The sequence below is a fragment of the Candoia aspera genome, chromosome 6 (genome assembly GCF_035149785.1).
Source record: "Candoia aspera isolate rCanAsp1 chromosome 6, rCanAsp1.hap2, whole genome shotgun sequence".
In the NCBI taxonomy this organism is placed as follows: domain Eukaryota; kingdom Metazoa; phylum Chordata; class Lepidosauria; order Squamata; family Boidae; genus Candoia; species Candoia aspera.
In genome coordinates, this window is record NC_086158.1 from 50,075,657 (window position 1) to 50,100,326 (window position 24,670).

The 24,670-nt window shown below is 40.2% G+C and overlaps 1 protein-coding gene across 2 annotated transcripts in view; it reads left to right on the forward strand.

Annotated features, from left to right (window-relative positions):
- NEURL1 (neuralized E3 ubiquitin protein ligase 1) overlaps positions 1-24,670 on the forward strand; it is a 140,311-nt gene that overhangs the window by 72,188 nt on the left and 43,453 nt on the right. Inside the window, exon 1 of one of the 2 annotated variants that reach the window (XM_063307113.1) lies at positions 6,155-6,349. The exons of the other annotated variant lie outside the window; for it this stretch is intronic. Coding sequence (XP_063163183.1) covers positions 6,316-6,349 — 34 coding nt within the window. The 5' untranslated portion in view covers positions 6,155-6,315. Of the gene's footprint in view, positions 1-6,154; positions 6,350-24,670 lie in introns of those variants that run through there. 2 annotated transcript variants of the gene reach the window in all.

Genomic DNA, 24,670 nt, shown 5'->3' on the forward strand with positions numbered 1-24,670 from the left:
AAAAAAGAGGGGGTCCTGGATCTGGCCAACTATAGCAGGATTTTAAAAACATGGCTTGAAGTCTAAATAAATATATGCTGTGCTTCTAGCAGCTTGTTCATACCAGAGATGACCCTAAACTTTAAGCCGTCTAAGTATGTGCTACATGGCCTTACTATCAGTTTGCACATACTGTAACAATAAGAAGTCAGAGTTCTTCAGAAGTAGGCAGGTTTTTGTGGGATTGCCCTTAATGTTTTTGGAAGAGACAAGGGTAAGTAGTGGTGGAAAGTTGTGTGATCACATTACACATACAGATGGGGTGAAGATTTTTGTTTTTTCTCTAGTTAGTGGTGGTGGTGGGAGAGTTCTGAGTGTTCCCCCCTTTTTAAATGATGTTAAGTCTAATTTAAGGTTAACAATATACTTTTCATGGGTTTCCTGCCTCCCAGCGGAGGGAAGCCATGCCATTATTTTTCCAGCAGTTGTGGTTGGAAGGAATCAGGCACATACCCCTGATCTAAATAAACCAGGATATTTGTTAGGCATTATGTGTGAACTACAGTTCCTGACCTCCTGGTCTAATGAACCAGGCTCATAACTAATAAATCCTGGCTTATGACTATGGCTTGCTAGAGGAGGAAAAAGTCATATCTAATACTAAGCAGAGAGCCAGTTTGATCTAGTGGTTAAGGCAACAGGCTAGAAACCAGGAGACTGTGAGTTCTAGTCCCACCTAGGGCATGAAAGCTGGCTGAGTGACTTTGGGCAAGTCACTTTCTCTCAGCCCTAGGAAGGAGGCAATGGCAACCACTTTTGAAATCTTGCCAAGAAAACTGCAGGGACTAGTCTAGGCCAAGAATTGGACATGATTGAACAGCATGAAAAAAAAACCCTAAGCAAATCTTTTGTGTCTCATTTAGTTGCTTCCCCACCAAGAGGAGGCAAGAGGGAACAATCAAGGAAAATCCATAAACAGGCATGTTTGATCATTATAAATCCAAATTCTGAATTAATTTGGCTTATTGTTACATGTCACAAGTCAAACTAACTTAATATCTGTAATATTTTTATTGCAGTTTTCTGCAGACATTTTTGCAGAGTAAGGAACACCTATAAGGAATAAGGAATCCCTATGACTACTTCTTTTTTAAATGGGGGAGGGGAAGGAAAATTGAAATAAAACATGTTTTGCTAATCCTTTTTTTCCTTATATCATACGAGGGATGCATGAGTTTGCATGTGAGAGACTATTTCAACAATATCCAGAGCAAGATTTCTTAAAGCTGTTGTTTGTCTATTTCAGTATTTGGTGCTGATTATAGTGACTTCTGAAAATCCTATTTCACAAAGATAGGTTGAAAGAAGAAATAAGACCTTTGGTGCTTTTTCACTTGAAAAAATTTCTGTGAACTTTTCTCTGCATCTTTTTTTTTAAAAGAAACTTTATTATGTTTTCAAAGTAAAGATAAAAACATGAAAAGATAGAAAAAGATGAAAAGGAAACTAAAGAAAAAAGGAAAGAACTAAAAAGTGCAGAACCAAATAGAAACAGATACAAAAGGAATGACTTCTGACTCTTTACAATAATGACTGTCTTTTGCCTGAAATGCCTCTGGCTTCCAATTAAGTATTGCAGTGTTGGACTGATGGAGCAAGGTCCCATGGGGGAGAAGAAAAAAATTGCTGTTGCTGTTGCCTAAGCTGACCCTTCGCTTTTCAATGCCAGCCTTAGAAAAGAAAAAGGTTAATGTTTTCTCCTTAGAATCTTGGCATCAAAATTTGTCCATGTGCTCTAACATGTTACTATCCATACCAGACTTGCTTCATCCCAGTAACTTAATTGGCTACAGTGCAGATCCACATACATATAGTAAGTTTGAGCTTTTCCTCTTTTCCAGTTTTCACATACTACTCAAGTAAGCAATGCTTAAATCTGGATAAGAATTTAAAATAAAGAATAGCAAAACTGCTCTGGAATATGAAGAACCTACCTATGCCCTAAATATAGGTTTTCAGATTATGATACAAAGAATGTTTAATAATGGAAAGTGTGTTCAGAAAACCATACGATTTATCCATAATATGAATATAGGAAATGTGCTCATATAACATAGTTTTAAAAAGTTATTTTAATTTTTTGGATTTATATCGTTCCTTTCCTTCAGTAGCTCAAGGCAGCATACATGAATAGCTTAAATCTCCTGTCCTGTTAAATCAACACAGGTTCCCTTTAAACATGCCATTAGTGTCATATGATCTTAAAAGAGATTACTTCAACAAAAAAGTTTGTTTCATCTATACTGGACATTTCAGAGAATTTTAACAAGAGTTTATTTACTTATTTTAGCATATTTATATGATGCCCATCTACCAAAGGGTGGTGAACAAAGATAAAAATGGAACCAAACTCACCATTCGTTACATGAAAACAGCAACAATCCAACTCAAGGCCTCCCTGAAATCTGAACAGCAACATAATAGACATACTAGCAGCCACATAAGAGGTCCATTAACACCCTTGACTCAGAAGGCCAAGTTTTCATGGCCTTCTGGAAGGCCAGCATGGTTAGGGCAGTCCATATCTCAGGGGGGAGGCTGTTCCATAACAACAGAGAAGACATGCTTCTTAGGATCCACCAAGTCCACTGCTTCACCAATGGGACCCAGAGCATGCACATTTTGCCCAAACTGGTGAGATAGGCAGAAACCATAAGGGAGAGGCGGTCCCTCAAGTAACCTGGCCACATGCCATGGAGGGTTTTAAAGGTGACAACCAGAATCTTGAATTGTAACTGGAAGCCTTCTGGGAACCAGTATAGCTCATGTAGCAATAATGTTATGTGGGTCTTCTGTGGAGTACCCAGTACTGCATGGGTTGCTGTGTTCTGTACCAGCTGAAACTCCAAATGCTCTTCAAGGGTAGCCTTGTGTACAGCACATTGTAACAGTCCAAATGGGAGGTGACTAAGGTGTGAGTGACCGTGATCATGCCTCCCAATCTAGGAATTGGCACAACTGGTATATAAAATGTTATTGTGCAAAAGCTTTCCTGGCCACAGCTACCACCTGCTCCTTGAGCAGAAGCTGTGAGTCCCGGAGAACCCCCAAATTGCAACCAACCCTGCCTGGGGGAGTGTTACCCTATCCAGAGTCAATGATGGATGCTCACTAGAAGTCCAAAACCCATAGCAATTCAGTCTTGTCAAGGCTGAGTTGACGTTGAATCTTTTCCATCCAGACCCACACAGCCTCCAGGCACTGGGAAAGCATCACTTGGGCATCCTGGGGCAGAGATGTATATCTGAGTATCATCAACATACCAATGATACTTGACACCATTGTCAGATCCCCCGATCAAAGGTTTCACAGAAACTCTTATCGAAGCATCTTCTAACATTTCCTTCTCCCAGGTTGCCAGATGGGAGGGGTGTGTGAAGTTGGAGTGTAAAGTGGTTTATTATGGCTATGGAGCACATCAAGGACACAAGGTTGAGATATGCCAGGAATACCATCTGGATGGGAGGGGGGAATGACATGGATTCATGGGAAAGGGACTAACTAAGGGGATGTAGTTTTAAGTTAGGTTTAAGCGGGAAATCTTTATTCGCAGCTTGCCTTCTGTACCGTTCATTATGCTTCATTAAAACAGTTAAAGGAATCCCAGCCTCCTGACTGTGATTGTGTGAATGCTCGAATGATCAGGTGCTGACATGCTGAGTTGGTTATAATCACCTTGTTGGAAATAAAATGCAAGAATTGAGGCATTAATCATATGGTTTGGTCATGCTGTGTTGCTACATTTTGGGGTGATATTAACAGGAGTATTAATATCACTATGGATTAATAACTATGTGTTAAAATTATTTATATTCTTCTTGGTTTATTACTCTTTTAAAATATAAGCTGCCCAGAGTCAGCGGTGCAAAGCCTTTAAATCTAGTGAAACAAACAAATGAACAAAAAACAATAGTAAAGAAAACAAAAAGGGAAAAAGGCAGTACAACAGTAAACATTTCAAATACATATAAATATGTATCTATGCAATTTTTGTTTCTGCTCTTTTTAATTTAGTTTTAAATTTTTATTTCTATGGGACAGTGATTTGCTAGTACATTGCCATAGTCCATAGCTTTCTTTCTGCCTTACTTGCCTGGAATGAACAGGCAGTCCTCGCTTAAACACCATTTGTTCAGCAGCCATTCAAAGTTACAGTGCTGAACAAATGATACTTATCCCCAGTCCCTAAAGTTATGGCTGTTGCAGCACCCCCATGGTCACATGATCAAAATTTGGGTGCTTGGCAGCCCACCTGCATTTACGACTGCGGGTGTGCTTCAACTCCCCCCCTATGCCTATTCCCTCCCATCTCTGCCCTTTTGGCCACCCTGTGCTCTATCACTCTTCCTGCCCTGCCTTCTGCCACCCCTGCCGCCCTGTACTCAGCTGCCCTTGCTGCCCTGCCATCCTGTGCTCCGCTGCTCCTGCCGCCCTGCTGCCCTGCACTCCATCTCTCCTGCTACTTTGTGCTCCCCTGCCCCTGCCACTCTGCCACCCTGTGCTCCACCCTGCACCCCTGCCACCCAGCACTCCACTGCCCCTGCCACCCCCAGCTGACCTGCACCATCTTCTCCCTCCTGCTGCTGACGAGGTGCACCCAGCTTGGCCCTTTGTGAGGCAGCTGCTGGCCATGTGAAGCGTTCCTGAGGCTGGGCAGGCCTCGTCAGTAGCAGGAGAAAGAAGGTGGCAAAGGTCAGCTGGGAGTGGCAGGAGTGGTAGTGCGGGGCAATGGGGGTGCAGGGCGGAGCGCAGGGTGGTGGGGCTGCAGGGGTGGCAGAGGTGGTGGAGTGCAGGGCAGCAGGGACAGTGGAGTGCAGGGTGGCCAAAAGGGCAGAGATGGGGGGAGATAGGCGTGAAGGGGAGTTGAAGTGGAGGTGAGCACAGCAGGGCAGGACAAGTGTGAGGTCCTCACCTAACAACAGCACAGTCCTGGCCTAATGATTACAACCAGGACTACTAAAACTGCTGTCACTAAGCGGTGTGGTCACGTGATGTTTCACCTAATGACTGCATCACTTAGCGATGGAAATTCCAGTGCCAGTTAGGGCTGTTAAGCGAGGACTACCTGTAGGAGATGGATAGTGGCTGTGTATGGTTGGTATAGTTCTACACTCGTTTCGGAATTTCATCATAAACTTAGTTTGACTCTGTGTTGCAGTAGATCCTAGAGTACATGTCTGAAAACAATAAGACTGGTTGGTTCTTATTTGGACTATAGACCCAAAGGCAACAAAGTCTTAAACGAACATCAAGAGACAGAAGCTCTGGCCTATGAGCTCTCCCTGCCCTCATATCAGCCCACCTCCACAGCTTTGTACTTTCAATAATTCTCACTATAGTTATTCAGCAGAGGTAATGGACTGAAGAGCAGGCTCCTTTCTGTCTAAGCTAAACCTGCAGTCCTGCCACAAAAGCTAGTTTAGGAATGTGTGTGCAGAAGAAATTGTTTCTGCTATTGCTGTCCAGGATGAATCATCCTGCATTTCAGAAAATTCTCTCTTGGTCTTAAATGATGAATAATTAAGCACAGAGGGATCCAAGCCAACAATGTTTGGTAATACGAGTATTTGGGACTCAGTTTTCCTGCAGCAGATATAAACTTACTTACTTCCTTCCTTCCTTCCTTCCTTCCTTCCTTCCTTCCTTCCTTCCTTCCTTCCTTCTTTTTTTAATTCTTTAAATTGCATAATGATAGAGGTAGATAGGAAGTTTAATTGACAGCCAGACATTTGATTTATAAACAAATCTGTTTTGTATTTACAGTGAAATTTGCAGAGGCAGCAACTTTGTTTTGCTTAGAAACTAGAATACCTTTGGGTGGGGAACTAGGCATGCTGCCACCACTTTGCCAGCCAAGAAATCCACTATATTTCATCCAATGATTTATCTGAAGTGCAATCCCAAGTTAGAAGAAAGAGAATGGCTAGGGTCTGTTTATTGCCCTTGACTTACTTTGGACTGGGATGTGTTGTATGTGTAAAATGCTTTGAGCCGCTCGAGCTATTTCAGAGTCATAAGTCTCCTCCTTATGTAAATAACCATGACATATGCCTCTGCTTACTGCTGAGCCTGAGGGGGTCGGAAAGTGGGTGGAGGCTGATTGCAGGCTTCTGTCGTATGTTCATGAGTATATATTTATGGAGAGTCGTTCAATCTCTCTCGTGCCTGAGGATGCATGGCTCTCGCCTGCTGACAATGACTGCCCCCTTGGAGTTCTTCACCTCCGTCCTGTGAAAGAGAAAACTGCAAGGTAGCTGAGCCACCTTGCGCAGTACGATGGGGGGACAGCTAACCAGAAGCACGATATATGGTAAGGAGCTGGCCAGCAGCACTGATAGTTAGACAGCAAATGCTTAATGTTGGTAGATTGTTTGCTCTTTGCCTGACCCTTCTGCAGCAAGGGACAATATGGCTCAGAAAGGTAAGCAAGGTACAGCAAGGAGCTGCAGTCTGCCCTGTCTCTTTCATGCTCTGTGCCTCTTCTGTTAAAGACATTCTTCCTATGAGAGCTCATTTAATCTAGAATCCACGAGGGAATATGTGTGTGCATCTATGTGCCTGTTTTATCCGATCGTATGCCATATGCTGCTTTCATTTTATTGCTTCAGACAAATGTTTGTCTAAAGAATATTGCTTCCTGTGGGCTGACAAATACCCTGTAGGGGAAAAGAAAAAGAAATGCGCATTGGGAGTGTTGGCAAGACAATCTGAAGGCATGGAAGATGCATTCATTTAAAAAATGGATCCAGGTTTTATCTTAAAGGTTTCTTGGATAGTAGGATACTGCTCTCTCTGTCTGCATAACTGCATTTGCTTTTGAGTACAGCTTGTAAGAGCAGCTTCATTGTAAGCCCATTTAGTACAGAATGCTGCTTGCCTTGACAGGATCATGGAGAGGAAAACATAGGAGAAGAGGGAGGGGCATTGCAGGGACAAAACTTTCAAGGTGATTAAGAACATGGAATATTCTTTGCATGCTTATAGTAGGTGATTCTGGCAGTCATTAAGGCATTTCAGGCTGAGTGATTTCAATGGGAAAGTTAGGCATTCCTTCCCACTGATATCAATAAGGCTGAACAGTACTTAAACTTTGGATGGAGTAGAGTGTACTTAACACAGAAATTATTTATTCTTCACAGCTATTCTCTGTTATGTTTTTATATTACATGGAAAACTCATTTAATTTAAATTATTAATACAAATGGCCATATCTCAGCTTTACAACAGATTTCATAGGCGTATCTTTGTTTATAAATAGTATTAATGTAGAAGGTATGATTTGTTTTCCAGGATGCTATATGTGGTAGCTCTATCTAGGATGCTTGCATCTCTCTCTCTCTCTCTCTCTTTTTTTTTTTACAATTTGCTAATAGAAATTCAACTCAATTATTTGTCAGATGCATTGGATTTCAGTGTTCATACTTCATTCTCAGCATACAACCAGAATATTTTAGAATAGCTGATGCCTTTTTTTACAAGCACATTGCATGTCACATACTGTTTGCAAACTAATGTTAGTGTATCCTCATAACAAAACTGAGAAATAAAAAAGGGCTAGGTTTTCTTCAGATTTTAAAGATGTGTGGGGGTGTTGATCTAGATGAATAATTACTATCACAAGTCTGTCTAAAATTTTTGCCTATAATTATGAACTATCTCTGGGAAACATAATTTAGTAGCAGTCAGTAATTACTTCTGCATAGTGTGACCTGCTGTATTGGCTTTACTTATTTGGGTAATTATTAAAATAAGGAGGATAAAAAATAACGCAGGCAAAAGGATGTGTATGTGTAGCATGGTATGGAAAAAAATTAATTCAGTTGATGGAAACTGCAGGCACAAGGATTCTAGCTGCAGCAAAAGTCATATAAAAGTAAAAAGAAATTGTACATGGAAAACCCTGCAGAATTTAAGTCACAGATAAATTTCTGCAGGCTATGCTATCATTTATCTTGGAGTACCAAATTATGGTCAGGTAATACATTTCTATCACAAAATGTCTCTTCTCCAGGTTTCTACTTCTTTCTTGCACTGGTGTAAAAAACCTAATATTGCTTGGAACAAACAATTTCACAGCATAGAATAGTACATGCATTTTGCCCCTCTATGGTAGAATTGACAGATAATTTTTACCTACACAGTGCTTAGCCAGTTGTCATACCCTGCATGAGGAAAAAATGTATTTTTTGGATTTGATAACTTTGTAACTTTTGTATGGGGTATGCCTGTTTTCTTTCCCTTGATGCATGATTTGAATCTCTAGGGAAGCCTTGATTTATTTCTATGCCAAAATGCATCTTTCAGTGGATGTGTGTTTGGGATTATGCATATTGGGCTGAAAGTTGGCCTGTTTGGTCTTCAGCTTCATCCGAATTTCTTAAAACAAGACTTAGAGTTTGAATTAATATAGTTATAAATGTTTTTAAAATAATATTTTAAAATAAGAAGTGAGGATAGATTGGTAGTGGTGGTGGTTGATTCCTTCCGTCCGTCCGTCCGTCCATCAGTGTTGACACCTGGTGACTGCCAGGACTAGTCCCAGCAGTTTTCTGGGCAATATTTTCAGAAGTGGTTTTCCTTGGCCTTCTTCCTATGACTGAGGGAGAGTGAATAGCCCAGAGTCGCCAGCTAAGGCAGAACTAGAACTTAAGGTCTCTCAGTTTCTAGTGTGATGTCTTAACCACTACACCAAACTGCCTTGATAGGTCTCATTCTTGGCATTTAAAAATCAGGACTAGAAAACTCGATTGTTGTTTTGAATCTGAATACTGAATCATATAAGAAAGGGATACAAAAATGAAAAGAGCTGGAATCTGATCGTCCTGAAGAACATAATTTGCATAGATTCTTGAAAGTAATATCCATGCTATTGACTGGAGATTATTCCTTCTTAAGTCTTGAATCATCCCATTATGCACAGAACAGATGAACAATAGACAAAGATTGTTCAGAGTAATAATACACTAATTTAATTTTGTGCAAACTGAGATAGCCCTTTTCATATGCAATATGAATAAATGCATTTTCCAAAGAACTCAACAAAAGTGGATATTTTCTCAAAGTCATCAGGCAGTCAGTTGGGCCCTTCCTTCCCCTTTCTATGAGATTATATTGAAATTGTTGACTAAATTTACATAATATGCACAACATTAATTTAAAGCATACTTGCATATATAAACATACATTTAGTGTAATAAATGTGGACAATATTTCTATCACAGCTGCTGTTTTATAATTCTATCATTTAGAAATATAAACCACTAATTTACAAGGGAGTTTTATTTCTGTCAACTTTTCTAATTTGTAATTAGGCAGGTGTGTACAACAATTCATGGATGACACCAGGCTTTGTATGGAATGTGGAACACTACTTTCCAAAAACAGTTGAGACCCAAGAGACACCTTTTTAGAGGAAGATTTGTCATTTTAAGGCATGAAATTCAAGGATTAAAGTATCTATTTTGTCCCTCTCCCAAACTCCAAAAGAGCAACAAAACAAAACAAAGCCCATCCTGAAATGTTCCACTGAACCAACCTGGGGAAGGTTTGGTAGAACCCACAAAAGGTAAAATTTGGGGCTACATGTGGTTTCCAGGTAGCTCTTTTTGATCCATGCAGAAAGTGAAGTTGGCTGAATCATTTCACACAACTTCTCTTCTCATTCTTTTAAATTTGGAACAAGGTAAATATTTTGCATGTATTGATGCAACCATATTACTCCCCTGTATATTTAGAAATAAGTAAGGTTTTTTAGACCTACAGTACCTTATAAGTGAATTATTTTCCAAATTTTATCTTCTAAGTAACTGCATAGTTAGACATAGTCATGGGAATTAAATATATAATACTCATTCATTTTGATCTTATAATATTTGGGTTTATAATTTACATTTATTAAATTTACAAGGATGATGCATAATCTCATCATATTTCCCTCTCATGGGATAATATTCAGGGTCTGTATCTTGTATCATTAAAATCACATTTGAAAATCTGTTCTCTTGAATTAATTGAATATTTACACTTTTCAGTTCTTCAAAATAGGCCCATAAATGATAGTTCAAATCATGCATTGAATTTATTGTAAGATAGTGACTACCCAGAGCCACTGGGAATTGGGCAGCGTATAAATTTAATAGATTATTATTATTAAAATATGCCATATACTATGGATGAGAAATGTAGCAGCAAAAAATGCTATCATACATATGTTTTGTGAGAATTTTAGAATTATTTGAAAGTGCCTTCAAATATATGGATATATTTATGAATAAATATTTAAATAAAAATATAATTATTTTTTAAAAATGGGCTTTCAAGAGCCCTTTGACTCATTAAAGACTAAGAAAACTTACCATGGAATCAGAGAATCTGATGTCTTATTATCTAGAACCTGGTTAAAGAACAGAAAACTAGGAAGACATGGGTAGTTTTTAGAAGTACAAATAATAAATACCCAATAATCTATTTTGCAAGGGTGTTAAGAAAGAAAAACTCTAAAAGAATATTTTCAAACTGATTTAATGGATATTAAAATGGCAAACAAAGCATAATGTAAACAAGTATAAAGCAGTATTTATTGGACCAAAAATGTCCTAATGCCACATATATACATTGATAAGATCAGAGCTGCTAATAACTGGAAGGAAAAGGAAATATCATATTTACCCAAAAGGAAAGGAACTCTTAATTTAAATTTAGATCCATCCAAAAGAAATACCCACATGTTTCAATTACTGCATTCGCAGCAAATGTAACATATTTCTCCCATTTTAAAGGCAAATTGTTTGGGAGAAAATTAGCCATTTTTTCAGATACAGTAGGTACTCAGTGTGCAGAAGCTGTAAAAGATAGAATTCCATCTTAGGAATTCTTAGGAAGGAACTGAAAAGAAAACTGCTGATACAGAGATGCTTTCATACAAATCTGTATTAAACTTCAGTTATTAAAAAAGAATATTATATACTGGGACTGCATGCAGGAGAGTGCAACCAAAATTATCAAAGAGCTAGAAAAAAATCACATCAGAAGAATGTGAGTGGGGAAGGTATAACGTTGCCTCTATTGTGGAAATGTAGGAGATGCTGTTCTCCTACCTTCATAGTACTAGAATCTTTGGTTGTACAGTAAAGATGAATATTTGGCCATGTATTTATTTATTAAATTTATATGCCACCCAACTTCCAGTGGCTCTGGGTGGTTTACAAATAATTAAAAACAAGAAAACAATACAAAACAAAAAAAGAACAAAGATGGCAGAGACAACAAACCCAGATGAGAACAAAGAAAAAGAAGAAGAGGGGTCTTTAATCACACTTGCCAAAGGCCTGCACGAAGAGTCAGATCTTCAGACCCCTTCACAAGGCCATTAGGGTGGGGCTGTTTGAATCTTGGGGGGAACCTCATTCCAGAGGGCGGGCGCTGCTGCAGAGAAGGTTTGCTTCCAGGATCTTGATAGATGCCATTGTTTAATCAAAAGAACCCAGAGCATGCCAATCCCAAATTAACAAAGGGTAGGACATTGTAAAGTTGTCAGGAGGGCACCCCCCTGGAGCCATCCTTACACCAATTCCACCACCAACTTGTTTGCACATGGTGCCAGGAGAGGAAATGCACGTCAGCCCGTCAATGCAATTGATAGGCTGACGGGAGGGAAGTGGCAGATGGGGAAGTGTGAATTACCGGCAATCAGTAATTTTTTCAATGGGGGGGGGGAATAGGAGGAGGAAGGAGTATTAGGTAAGTTCACCGCCTTGAGTTATTTATAAAAATAATAAAAGTGGGACAGAAAATAAATAAATAAATAAATATGTACTTATACAGCTGCTCGTAACTCATGAATTATGGAGTCCTTGGTGCTCTCTGAGCCTTGTTGTTTTCTTGCAGATGTTCCATTGCCAGACTAGGCAACATCTTTACTGCAAAGAGGGAGTGGGCCTTGCTCTCAGTTTATATACTGTGGCTTGCCCTGCTTGTGTTGGTAGGGGTGTTGTTCTCTCCTTGGGAGCTCTTTGATTGGGCTGTTGCTTGCTGCTTGGTTGATTGCCTAATAGTTCCTTGATTAGGGTGTATTGTGCTGTTTGATGGTTCATCTGGTGTTAATCCTAGTGTTGATTTTTGCATATCTGGGTGTTGATTGCTGGCAAGGGAGTGTACTGGTCTTTTGGCTTTTCTATTGTCTCTTTTGAATGGTATGTAAATGTTGTTTACCTCTATGTGTGTGTTGATGGCTGCTTTGTCTGAGTGCCAGGCTTCCAGGAATTCTCTGGCATTTTTGGATTTGGCTTGGTTTAGGATGCTCACAGTTTCCCAGTTGAAACTATGGTTGAGTCTGTCTATGTGTTGTGAGTTTAAGGAGTTCTCATCATGTCTTCTGACTGCTAGTTGGTGTTCGTGGATGAGCTCTGCTAGTTTTCTGCCTGCCTGTCCTACATAGTGGCTGTTACAGTCTTTGCACTGTATGTTGTAAATAACTCCTGTTTTTTCTTTTTGGGCTATTGGGTCTTTTTAGGTTGCTTAATATGTTTTGAAGAGTTTTAGTTGGTTTTTGTGCTACAGTGATGCCATGTGGTTGTAACAGTCTGTTGGTGGTTTCTGAGATGTTTCTGATGTATGGCAGTATTATCCTTTTCATAGTTTCCTTCGGTTGGGTTGTAGTGGGTTGGGTGGTGAGGCACTTTTTGATGAAGTTGATGTTGCCTAGTCTGGCAATGAAACATCTGCAAGAAAACAACAAAGCTCAGAGAGCACCAAGGACTCCACAGTTCAACCCTGAGCTACAAATATTTGCTTTGATTGGTACTCATGAATTACTCAGATCTTTGATCCCTCTTGTGTCACCTGCCAGTATACCCTCTTGTAACCAACTCTGATCATATGGGAGTGCTGCTTACTTGGGATGGGACCATGACAGAAAGTTCCGAGGCATCGATGGCGGAATTAACCGAGAGTAACCAGCTCTTTGAGGAGAGTCTGTGTATGGGAGAGCTGGACCCAGAGGGCGACTCCACGACCCCGGATGGGGCAAGTGGCAACACAGGGGCCCAAGTCCCATTGAACCATTTCTCAATGTCAACAGAGGGACATATGGGGGACCAAGCCACCTGGGCAGTGATCCCCACTGTGGGGTGTCACACCCGAATGTTCCTGACCACAGAATATGATCCTGGGTGGGCCCAGCACATTGAAGGCGATTTCACAGGGGGAACAATCTTAAGTACCCCTGTCTATGAAGAAACCCTTGGAACTAGAGGGCCAGTGACAACCCAGGAAATGAACTGGAGAGTCAGGTGGATGGAAGAACTGCCTGCAAGGAATGCTTGAGGAGGTGTTGCAGAGACTAGAGCCACCAACAATGAGCAGGCTGGAAACAAGGTACCAACAAGTACTGGGTGGGAGCCCCAGAGACCACGGGACGGGAGGGGGAGAGCAGGTATTGGGAAGGGTTCTAACCCATCCTTCTCCTGCAAGAGTCCTTGAAGGAACACTAAGCCGACCCCAAAGGGCCAGTGAGCCCATTGGAACTAAGGAACTAAAAGCAAAGTTTACAGGGGACCCAAAAACCCTAGCCTGCTTTCTGACTCAAGTAAGGGGCTTTATCAGAGAGCACAGGGACTAATTTGCCTCCGAGGAGTCTAGGGTTAACTGTGTGTCAGCATGCCTGGAAGGGGAAGCATATGAATGGTTAGTAGGGCTCCACGATCCTGGAGCCATGGAACTGAAGTGATTTGATGAGTTTATGAGTGTTCTGAGAGGTTTGAAGACCACTGGATGAAAGTGAGGGCTGAGGTGAGCCTACACCACCTCAAGCAAGGAACCAGGTCAGTCTCTGACTATTTACTGGAGTTCAGGAGACTGCCTGGGAGATTAATAGACTGGCTGGAGTCACTGAAGGTACAGTGCCCTGATTGCAGACCCAAGGGGGTCTACGATCAGAAATCTTACAATGGGCACTGATGCAGGGCAACCCCAAGATGGTGAAGGAGTGGATTTGCCTTGCTGGGGAAATAGAGAGCCTCCAGACCCATGTGAAGGAGCAGTAGCTAGATGAGGTGAGAGGAAAATGACCCACCATGACAGCAGCAATGACAGAGAGAAAGGGAATCCACCAGGCGTGGGAGAAGCAGAAGGAATACAAGACACGCAAAAGACTGTGCTTTAGATGTAGCAAGGAAGGACATCACATTGTGGACTGCCCCCTACTTGCCAACTGAGAGGAAACCTCGACAAGGAGGAACAAAACCAGAATACCAGATCACAAACCAGCAGGGGCCCTGGCCACCGCAAAAAGGGGGCAACCCAGAGACACCACCTTGGAGGAGGGGGAATCAACTGAAGAAGAATATCCAATGGCAGGAAATGATGGGTGCCTGTTCTAAACCGCACCAAAGGACAGGCAGATGCAAAGGGGCGCACAGAGTGGGTGGTAAGTGGGGACTGCCCAGAGATGCTGGTGGAAATACGATCAGAAGCAATGAGGGTGATGAGGAAAAGAACCTTACAGGGCTTTTGGACTCAGGATGTACTCACTCCCTCATACAACCTGAGCTGGTGATGGAGTTAAACTTAAAAACAAGGAAGCTAAAAAGACCCATTAATTTTGTGCAGCTCGATGGGTCAGAGATGAAGGCAGGCCCAACAATGGAAGAGCATGTGTGATTGGTGAGGGAAGTACTGACAAGACTGCTAAAAAAACCCAACTGTATGTTAAACTGCTGAAGTGTGAATTTCACAAAGAGCAACTAGATTATTTGGGGTATCAGTTCTCCAGCAAGGGGATTGGGATGAACCCGGGGAAGTTATGGGACATGATAAATTAGAAGCCACCCCAAACCAGGAAGCAGTTACAAAGTTTCCTAGGGTTTGCAAATTTCTATAGGTAATTCATACTCCATTTTGCACAAGTAGCCCTGCCCTTAAAGGGAAAAAGGGGTGATAAAAAGGCAAAAAGACTGGGAGCACCACTGCAGTGGGATACTGAGTGCCAGGGAGCATTCGAGCTATTGAAAGCCCTCTTTACCTCAGAACCAGTACTCAGGCATCCCGACTCTGACAAACCCCTGGTCATGCAGGTCGATGCATCAGATATGGTGGTTGGGGGTGTCCTACAAAGGGATGAGAAAAGGAAACTCAGGCCATGTGCATACCTCTTCCATAAGTTCAACGACACGGAACGCTGCTGGCATGTGTGGGAGAAGGAAGCATTTGCAGTGCGATGGGCACTGATGCACTGGGGACACTTATTAGAAGGGGCAACTCAACCATTTGAGGTCTGGACTGACCATAAAAACTTGGAGGCACTACGCCTCCTGGGAAAACTAAATCCCAAACTGGTCAGATGGGCTCAGTTCTTCAGCCAATTCAACTCCACCCTTAAATACCTTCGGGGGGGGGGGATTCCTGGCAGATGCGTTATCCAGAATGCCCCAGCACAACAGCCAGAGGGAAGAAGTAGTGAGCTCAATCATCCTGACATGCAGGGAAGGGGGGCAGCAGTAACCCAAGGCCAAAAAGCAAAAGCCACCCTGGAGATGGAGGAGGGAGTACAGAAGGAATTAATTGAGGCGCTGAAAGCTGACACGTGGCTGCAAAGCCACCAAGCTCAACTAAGGGGAGAGTGGGGAGTACGGTAGCATGGGGGAAGACTGTACATCCCTGACCCCATAAGAAAGAAAATCCTAGAGAAGTGCCACGACGCAAAATCAGCCAGGCATTTCGGGTTTCTAAAAACCATGCACCTAGTGAGGAGACAGTTCTGGTGGCCAACTCTGAAGGGATTTAGAAGAGTATGTAGGTAGCTGCCCAATTTGCACAATGGCTAAGAGAAGAGGGGACAAACCCAGGGGATTACTTCAGAACGTAGCCAACCCTACAGAACCATAGAAGGAAATATCCATGGATTTTATAGTAGACCTACCAGAGAGTCATAAAAAGACAGTAATCTGGGTGGTAACAGACTTATTTTCAAAGCAGGCTCACTTCATCCCCTGCACCAGCATCCCAACTGCCAGACAATTAGCAAAGCTATTCATACAGCACATCTACCATTTGCATGGAAGCCCCGTTAGAATAATTTCAGATCGTGGAATACAGTTCACCTCCAAATTCTGGAGGGCTTTTCTAAAGATGATTGGGATAGAACAGGGACTAAGTTCTAGTCATCATTCTTGCACAAACAGTGTGACTGAACGGGCCAACCAAACATTAGAACAATACCTTAGATGCTTTATTATTTATCAACAGGACGACTGGGTAGAACTCCTCCCATTTGCATAGGTTGCTTACAATAATTTGGTATAGCAGAGCACAGGATTCACACCATTCGGAGTAGTAAATGGGCAGGAATTCACAGCGTTCCCAGAGGAGGACCCCAAATGCACACATTAGATGAGTGAGTAAAACACATACAGAAGGGTGGCCAGTAATGCAACGGGCACTAAAATATGTGAAGGACACATACAAAGAGTATGCTGACCAGAAGTGAACACCAGAAGGGCAGCTAAAGGTGGGGGAGGAAGTGAATCTATCAACTAAATTTCTGAAATCCACCCAACCATCTAGGAAACTAGGTCCAAAATACATAGGACCTTTCCCGATCACAAAAGTGATTAATGAAGTCACAGTACAACTGCAATTGCCAAAAAATAATTTAAGAAGAATCCACCCTGTCTTCCACTGTAGTCTGCTAAAACCAGCGAAGAGCTCAGAATGCTGGTACCCAGACAGAAAAGTGCCTGCACCCATAATGATCAATGGGAAGGAACATTTTGAGGTACAAAACATTAGACTTGAGAATACACAGGGGAAAACTATAATAACTAATACAGTGGAAACACTTCCCCAAATCACAACACGAGTGGGTTGAGAGCAGAGATGTCCGCGCACCAAGGCTGACAAAGGAGTTTCATAAAAAATTCCCAATGAAACCAAGAGGAGGGGGACATGAACTGACAACAAAGGAAGACAACCCAGAAATGGGGGAGGGGAATGTTGGGGGTGTGTGTGTCAGGAGGGCACCCCCCCAATGCCATCCTGACACCAATTCCACCATCAACTTGTTTGCACATGGCACCAGGAGAGGAAATGCACATCAGCCCATCAATGCAAATCGATGGGCTGACAGGAGGAAAGTGGCAGATGGGAAGTGTGAATTACCGACAATCAGCACCTTGGACAGATCAAAGTGGACAGCCGCACGATCAAGGGATTCACACCAAAAGCGAGAGACAGAGACAGATTTTTTCAATGGGAAGGGGGGGAGTGTACTTATACAGCTGCTTGTAACTCATGAATTACTCAGATCTTTGATCCGTTTTGTGTCACCTGCCAATAAAGCCTCTTGTAACCAACTCTGATTGTACGGGAATGCTGCTTACTTGGGACGGGACCGTGACAGCAAAGTTCAATTCAAATCTGTTTCTGGAAGATGGAGCAAAGGCAACCAATCTGAATGGTTTTTAAAAAAGGATTGCAAAAAAAGGAAATTAATGGTTCAATATTATCTCTTAACACAAGAAACAACAGTGATGGTGGTGGTAGTGGCTCCTAGAGCATCTGATTGGTTACCTTATGATCCAGAATATTGAAATAGGTAGGTCTTTAGTCTGATCTAGCACAGCCCTTATGTACTCATCTAAAATGAACAGTCAGGTGGGCTCAGCCTTTCAGAAGGCTGCCTAAAGATGCCAAGTTCTGATGCCTTGATAAGTGGCTCTCATACTAATAACAGTAAGAGTATGCATAAAACCTAACCAGCTGGAGGAAAAAATAAAAATGATCCCAAATATTTTAAATAAGGATAGCTTTTTTGTCAGATAGAAAAGGGGATTATTGATTTTACTATGATATCAGACATAAGCAGTAGCAATTGTAGATAAGAATGACTTGCTACCTTATAAGCTAGCATTCATTCTTGGAGAAAAGCATGCTGTAATTCTATTATACTGTTTATAGTAATTGGCTACCAGTTATTGTGCAGGATAGCAGATGTCCATAATAAAATACTGTATGCATGGAGTTCAATATAATGCTACTGAAAGCAGCATAAATAGAAGGGCACAGAGGTTGCAACAGTGTCAGAGAATAAACAGCTCTGTATTCTAAACATAAGAAAAATATTATTTCTTCTTGAAAATTAGAAAAAAAGACTGTCTTTCAGTTCTTTAAATATACGATATGCTTCATTTAAGAGAATGTTTGTATGGGTAGCCTTTTTCAGAAGATAGAATCTGGTAACATTTGCAACATAGGCTTCTCAGAGAAAGACACATAATACAAAAAAAGCATATGAAATAGATGGAACCCTTTTCTAATAATTTAGTTATATGAAAAGACAATTGTAAAACTCCCTTACTTTCCTCATTAATTGTGACATATTTATACACTATCCCCAGATAATCCACAGCCAGTAATATATATGGATTTTGAACTATAAACAATTAATAAAACACTCAACATGTCAGCTTTAAGTTTTGTTGCATTTTTATAATGGAGGAAGGACATTTATAGGAAACGAGTCTTATCTTTTAATGCAAGATATGGCTAGATAATATATGAAGAGCCCTGCTGGGTCAGACTCCAGTTAGTCCCAAATAATGTGCCCAAATACTTCTGAGAAGCCCACAGGGTTTGATATAGTTATCAACGTTTTTAAAACGATATTTTAAAATAAGAAATGAGGATAGATTGGTAGTGGTGGTAGCTTTTATTACTGAGTTTTCTATAGTTATAAGGAAGAAAGGTTCAAAAGATAGTGAGAAAATATGGAAGAGTTACAAAAGGGAGACAATGTCATTTCAGCGCCCAGTATATTGGATGATTACAGACTCATCTGAAGCGCTTTATGTCTTTTATTACATTTTCACTTTGTATGCTAAGTATCATAGCATGTTAAAATTTCTCAATTTAAATGGATCCTCTTTTCCCTTTATTCCATTACTTAGTCTCAGATACATAACTATTTGTTTATATCCTTATCCAGCTAGCATATTTCCCTAACAATGTGACTTGCAAACAAACAGAAAAGGAACAAGCATAGGTTAAGACAAAGTATTCTTAAAATTGACTGTGAAAACTTGATAATACATAATTATATGTAGAAACATAATCTTAGGGTTACAGCTTCCTTAGAGTTGTAAGGTGGGAAAGCTAGAGCAATAGGTTATGGTTCTAGGTAAAGATATAAATATAGGTGTCTAAGTTTTGAAATTGAGAAACATCTGCACAATGAAAGAATCTGTGAAATGAAGAAATCAAACATTATTTTACATCTCTGTGCTCAGCCCTTACATCCTCTACAAGAATGCTGTTTGTTTACTTTTCTAAAATCAATCCATGCCTGAGTTGGATTAATTGATAGAGAATGGTGTGGAAATACTAAGGCAACAAACTTGCCAAATTTAGAATTTCTGAAGTTACCTCGAGTTGAACAGTACAACCTGCTGGAAAGTTTACTGGATTATTCTTGTTTTACTAGCTTGTGCAGGAGTTTCAAATTTACATACAGGTAGTCATTGACTTACGACCATTCGTTTAGTGACCATTTGAAGTTACGACAGCCCTGCAAAAAATGATTTGTGACTGATCCTCACACTTACGACTGTTGTAGCATCCCTGCAGTCATGTCATCAAAAGTCAGGTGCTTGTCAAACAGCATGTATTTACAATGGTTGCAGCATCCCAGCGTCACATGATCACCATTTGCGACCTTCAAAGCTGGCTACCAACAAGCAAAATCAATGAGGGAACTTAACAACCATGTGATTCACTTAATGACCATGGCAAAAGGTCATACAATTGGGCATGACTCATTTAATGACTGCCTCACTTGGCTATAGAAATTCCTGTCCGAATTGTGGATGTAAGTTAAGGACTACTGTATATACTTTTGGTATGTGCTATATAAGTGGTATTGGTTAAAAATTAGCATTCTCCCCCAAAATTTTAAAATATAATTATTTATATCACTTCTCTACTTTAAGGCTTACCTGACAGATGTATTCAAGAATAGTCAGTGTCCAGTCTAACATTTTGGGTACTCTTTAATATTGCCATTCAACACCATCTCCTCTTTCCGAAACACTTCTCTATGAGGGTGAATGAAAACAGGCACAATAGTATTTTGACCAAAAACTAAACAACCCCATATGCTTTCAGTTTTCCAGCAACACTTTCCTCCCATTCTATTGCACTTTCTTCCACACCTAAGTTATTAGCCCTTTTTTATCAGCTCAAGAAAGTGATTAATCATTTTCCCCAAACTGCTCCGATATTCCAGCACAAGAATGGAACTACCCTCTCACAATTTTCATATGAAAATATCCACTATTCTTCCTGAATTTATCTTTTACTTCCTTGACTTGGGATACATTCATAGCAGAAAGTATGGGAAAATGTTTTGGAAGTTGTTTAACTCTGCCCATAAGTGCTGGAAGTGATGGAGAAGATGATACCAATTGAATTGGACTGGCAATTCAGTTTTATTTCAACATTTATAAAGGGATGACAGCAGGCTAGTTGGGGGTGAAGGCTGAATGGAGTCTCTCCATTCTGGAGAGCCTTGTCCTGCCTCTCATAATCTGCCATCTGAAGTGGGTGCTTCCAATGATAGCTCTGCCCTAATAAATCCACATCAAATAAACCCAGAGAAATACACAGTCTTCAGAACTCCCCCCACTCCCCCTACTCTTCTTCTAGATGATATGCTCTAGCACAAATCTACCTTATGAGATTCACTACAAATGTATGAATAATAACTTCAATGATTTGCAGATGTATTGGGAATTATAGTCCAAAACATCTTGAAAACTTTGGGATGGGAAAGGCTTAATGCCGTTCTAGCAGCTGAAGAGAGAGAGAAAACCAGTCAAAATTCTCTGTTATGTAGAACAGAGTTTATGACACTAAGTATACCATATTGAAAAGAAAGAAAGGCATGTCAGATAAAACATTCTACACATACACATATATACACACACACAGCTTCCCTTCCCTGTTGCAAGTCCACATGATATTTGTTGTGAAAATTTCCATGTGGATAGTTTCATTGTTTGTTGTGGTTGGTTTTGTTTTCAGGAAACAAACAATACTGCTGGATGTGCCCACTTCAGCAAATTCTGCAGCAGTCTTGTTCCAGTAAAGGCTAATCTAGCAATTCTCAAGAAACAACACCTGTACTAGGTTGTTTGGAAAGTGGTGTAGGGCAGGCTAGCTACCCTAGTCAGCATTATTTTTTTGGCAGCTCACCCCACTTTGTGATTTCTTGGTCTTCTTTCAGAAATAATCAGGCAAATCCTACTTAGTCTCTCCTGCCTTCTATCCTCTAAACTAGCTTTGTTTACAAAGTACTTGATCTGCTGGGTTATTGTTTTATTTTATTTTAGTGTTTTCGAGTCAGTTTTTGATTCCTGGCGACTGCCTGGACAAGTCCCTGCAGTTTTCTTGGCAAGATTTTTCAGAAGTGGTTTGCCCTTGCCTCCTTCCTAGGGCTGAGAGAGTGGCTGACCCAAGGTCACCCAGCTGGCTTCGTGCCTAAGGCGGGACTAGGACTCAGGGTCTCCCCATTTCTAGCCTGATGCCTTAACCAGGCTTAACCATCAAACTGGCACTCTTTTTAATTTTTACTGACTCATAACAGGGATTCTCATTCTCCATTCACTAATCAACCCTTTCTCAAGCAGGATAGGTTTTATGCTGCAGGTGTTTTGTTTTGTTTTGTTTTGTTTTTAAGTAGAATTCCAAGGTCCATCAACCAGTACAGGAGACCTCAATTCTGAAATTGTCTTTAATTTCAGAATGAAGGGAAGTCATAGCCCTTTTCAACAAAATTTCATTCCTTGTTACTTCAGGCTTTGTTCATTTTAACAGGATAATTTTAGGTGCTATGCATATGGTTAAGATACAGTTTTTGTGCTGATATTGTTAAACAATTCAAAATCAGAAACTTTTGCCAATATATTCCAAATTCAGAAGTATTAGTGGATCCTGCTTTGCCAAATCAGGAGAAAGTGAAGTTAAAAATGACAGCAAAGTTGGCGCTGCTTCAGATTAATCTAGGAACTGAATGGTAAAGATATCTCTACCTGAACAGTGAGCTAATTCCTACACACATATTCCTCTTGCTATTTTCTTTGTGGGTAGGCAACATACCCAAAGCACAGAAAAATGTAAGAGCAAAACCAAGAGATAACAAAGAAGAGAAAGGCACATAGATAGGTTAGTCCAATGTCATTCACTTATCTCTGCATATTGTTCCTTCCATGCAAAACAATCTTGCTTCCATTTTCATGTATAAATTCATACTGTATACTATGTTTTGTCCTTTAAATGTCTTACTTCTCTCTGTTTGAGGAACTCATGAATTAAATAATAATTATATTAACTAATGGTACTATTAATTGTATTAATCTCAGTGTATATAAACTCAGTAGTTTTCAAAATGATTCCATTTGATTCCATTTTATCTTGTCATTTTTGAAAAATTGCTTTTGCACAAGAATGGGATACTGGAAAACTTGGACATATTTCTAGATCCAAAAACCAGGAGAGCATCCGCCATGCTACTAGTACTGCACTTCCAGTTCATAAACAGCAGTGTTTATTAAACTTGGCAACTTTAAGATGTGAGGACTTCAACTCCCAGAATTCCCCAGCCAACATGGAAGTTGAAGTCCACACATCTTAAAGTTGCCAAGTTTGATAAACACTGATATAGGATATCATGAAGAACAGAGAGTTCTCAGTTTACATGCATCTGATTCTTTAGATATCTGACTTAACACTGAGGGTAACCATGCTTAAGGATTCCCCAAATCCTGCAGCTGTACCTAAAGTAAAGCCAGAAGTAAAGCTAGAACTGCTACCTGAACACTTGAGATAGGGAACATTGGAGCATATTGTGGAATCAATCTAGCTTTTTTCCTCAGACATGAAAAGCAGGAAAGAATAATGCTTGGAAAAAGCTGAGCATGGTTAGATATGTTGGTATTTTATACCTGGAACAAACATCTGGATATTTTAAAAACTGTGACATTAGATGGCATCTTGACAGAAAAGAGAAGATATTCACCTGTCCTGAAATTACATAGACAACTGTCATCCTAATTTCTCATGACGCTGGTCTTACTCCCTAAACTGGAGAAAATATCATTCCGGTTATGCCTTGTATAGTTCTTATCTTCTCCTACCTACAGCTCATTTGTTTTTAGCCTATGGCTCTCTTAGAGAATACGATGTTAAGTTTTGTTTGCCTTTCATCCACCTTCATCAGTGTCTGATTTTGATCTCTGACACCGTAACTGCAAAAGCGAACATTTATACTGTCTTGAAACAATGTGACTGTGACAGAAATGTCATAGCAACAGTACAAGGATAGAAAGGACACTAGTCAGATTTCCCAAGAGATGAGTTTTTCATCCTTTTAGCGTATAGTTTGATGATGTGGAAAAACTGTAGTTTTCACATCAACATCAGTTCCTAAATGTTTTTACTGGAAAGATGAATCAGATACATTTTATATAAAGCTCTCCTTTTAAGTGAATAGGATGACCTGTAATTTCTTAGTTACCTGGAATCCACCCTTCATTCCAAATATTGTACTGGCTAATTTTTAGTCTTCAGGTAAAGAGACCCACTTTAATAATAGATACTTCTGTTGACCCTCTAACAGATTTATATTTCGGTGTTTTAAAATGTTGAATATGTGAATCCCAGATGCAATTATTTCATAATTTTTCATTTTGCAGTTAACGCTAGAACACCTCCTATATTATCTATTTTTTAGGAATACTGCAATCTTCTGGGGCAATGCAGAGAATCCAGGAGAGCATTTAATTCTTCTAATTTTTCCCTCCAAGATAAAAAAGGGTTCTAGCCTCAGAAGGAAAATCTGACTTTGGCAGGAGAAGGGTTTAATCTAGGAGATGTGCTCTTACCAGCATTGGTAATTTTGTAGAAAAAATGAAAGGGATAGGGTGAAAGATCTGGAGAATTCTAAACTTCTTCTCCCTCAGCTATGTTCTTGGCCTAGAAGAAAACATAAACCGAACATAAACCTAGAAGAAAACATAAACCATCTCTTAACACTGTTCCTCCCTGAAACAGCACTGGACCCATTGGATGCCATTACGCTGGCATCAGAAAACTCTGAATGAAACAAGGTCTCCTGTCAGAATGTTCCTTAGCTGCTTAGCACAGATTTCTGTCCATTATTTTTCTGTGCAGTGCAAATGTCAGTTGTGAAGTTTTTGTTCTCAGTAATTTTTCTTCAATATTATTTTAAACTACTGTAACACATAAAAAAAGATGTAAAGATGTAGGTTTTCTACAGTTTTGTATCCCTCAACAGACTTTTCCTTCTCTTGTCCTCTAATGGTCAGGTCACTTTCTGCAAATTTTCTTGCTACTGATGTATTTTATTTACTTTTTTATTGTTTGACATAATGTTTTGAGGAGTAAGTACTCCAAATACTATTTCCTCTTACCCTAAGATCTTAATAGTTGTTGCCAGAATTTGTGTTCCTTCTTGTTCTCCTGATTTGGGCAAGAAAAGGTTTATTGAAACTTAGAACGAATGTTAGAATACAAAATAAATAACCTTGCAAGAAAGCTTTCTTGCTTTTTAAAGCTTCTTTGG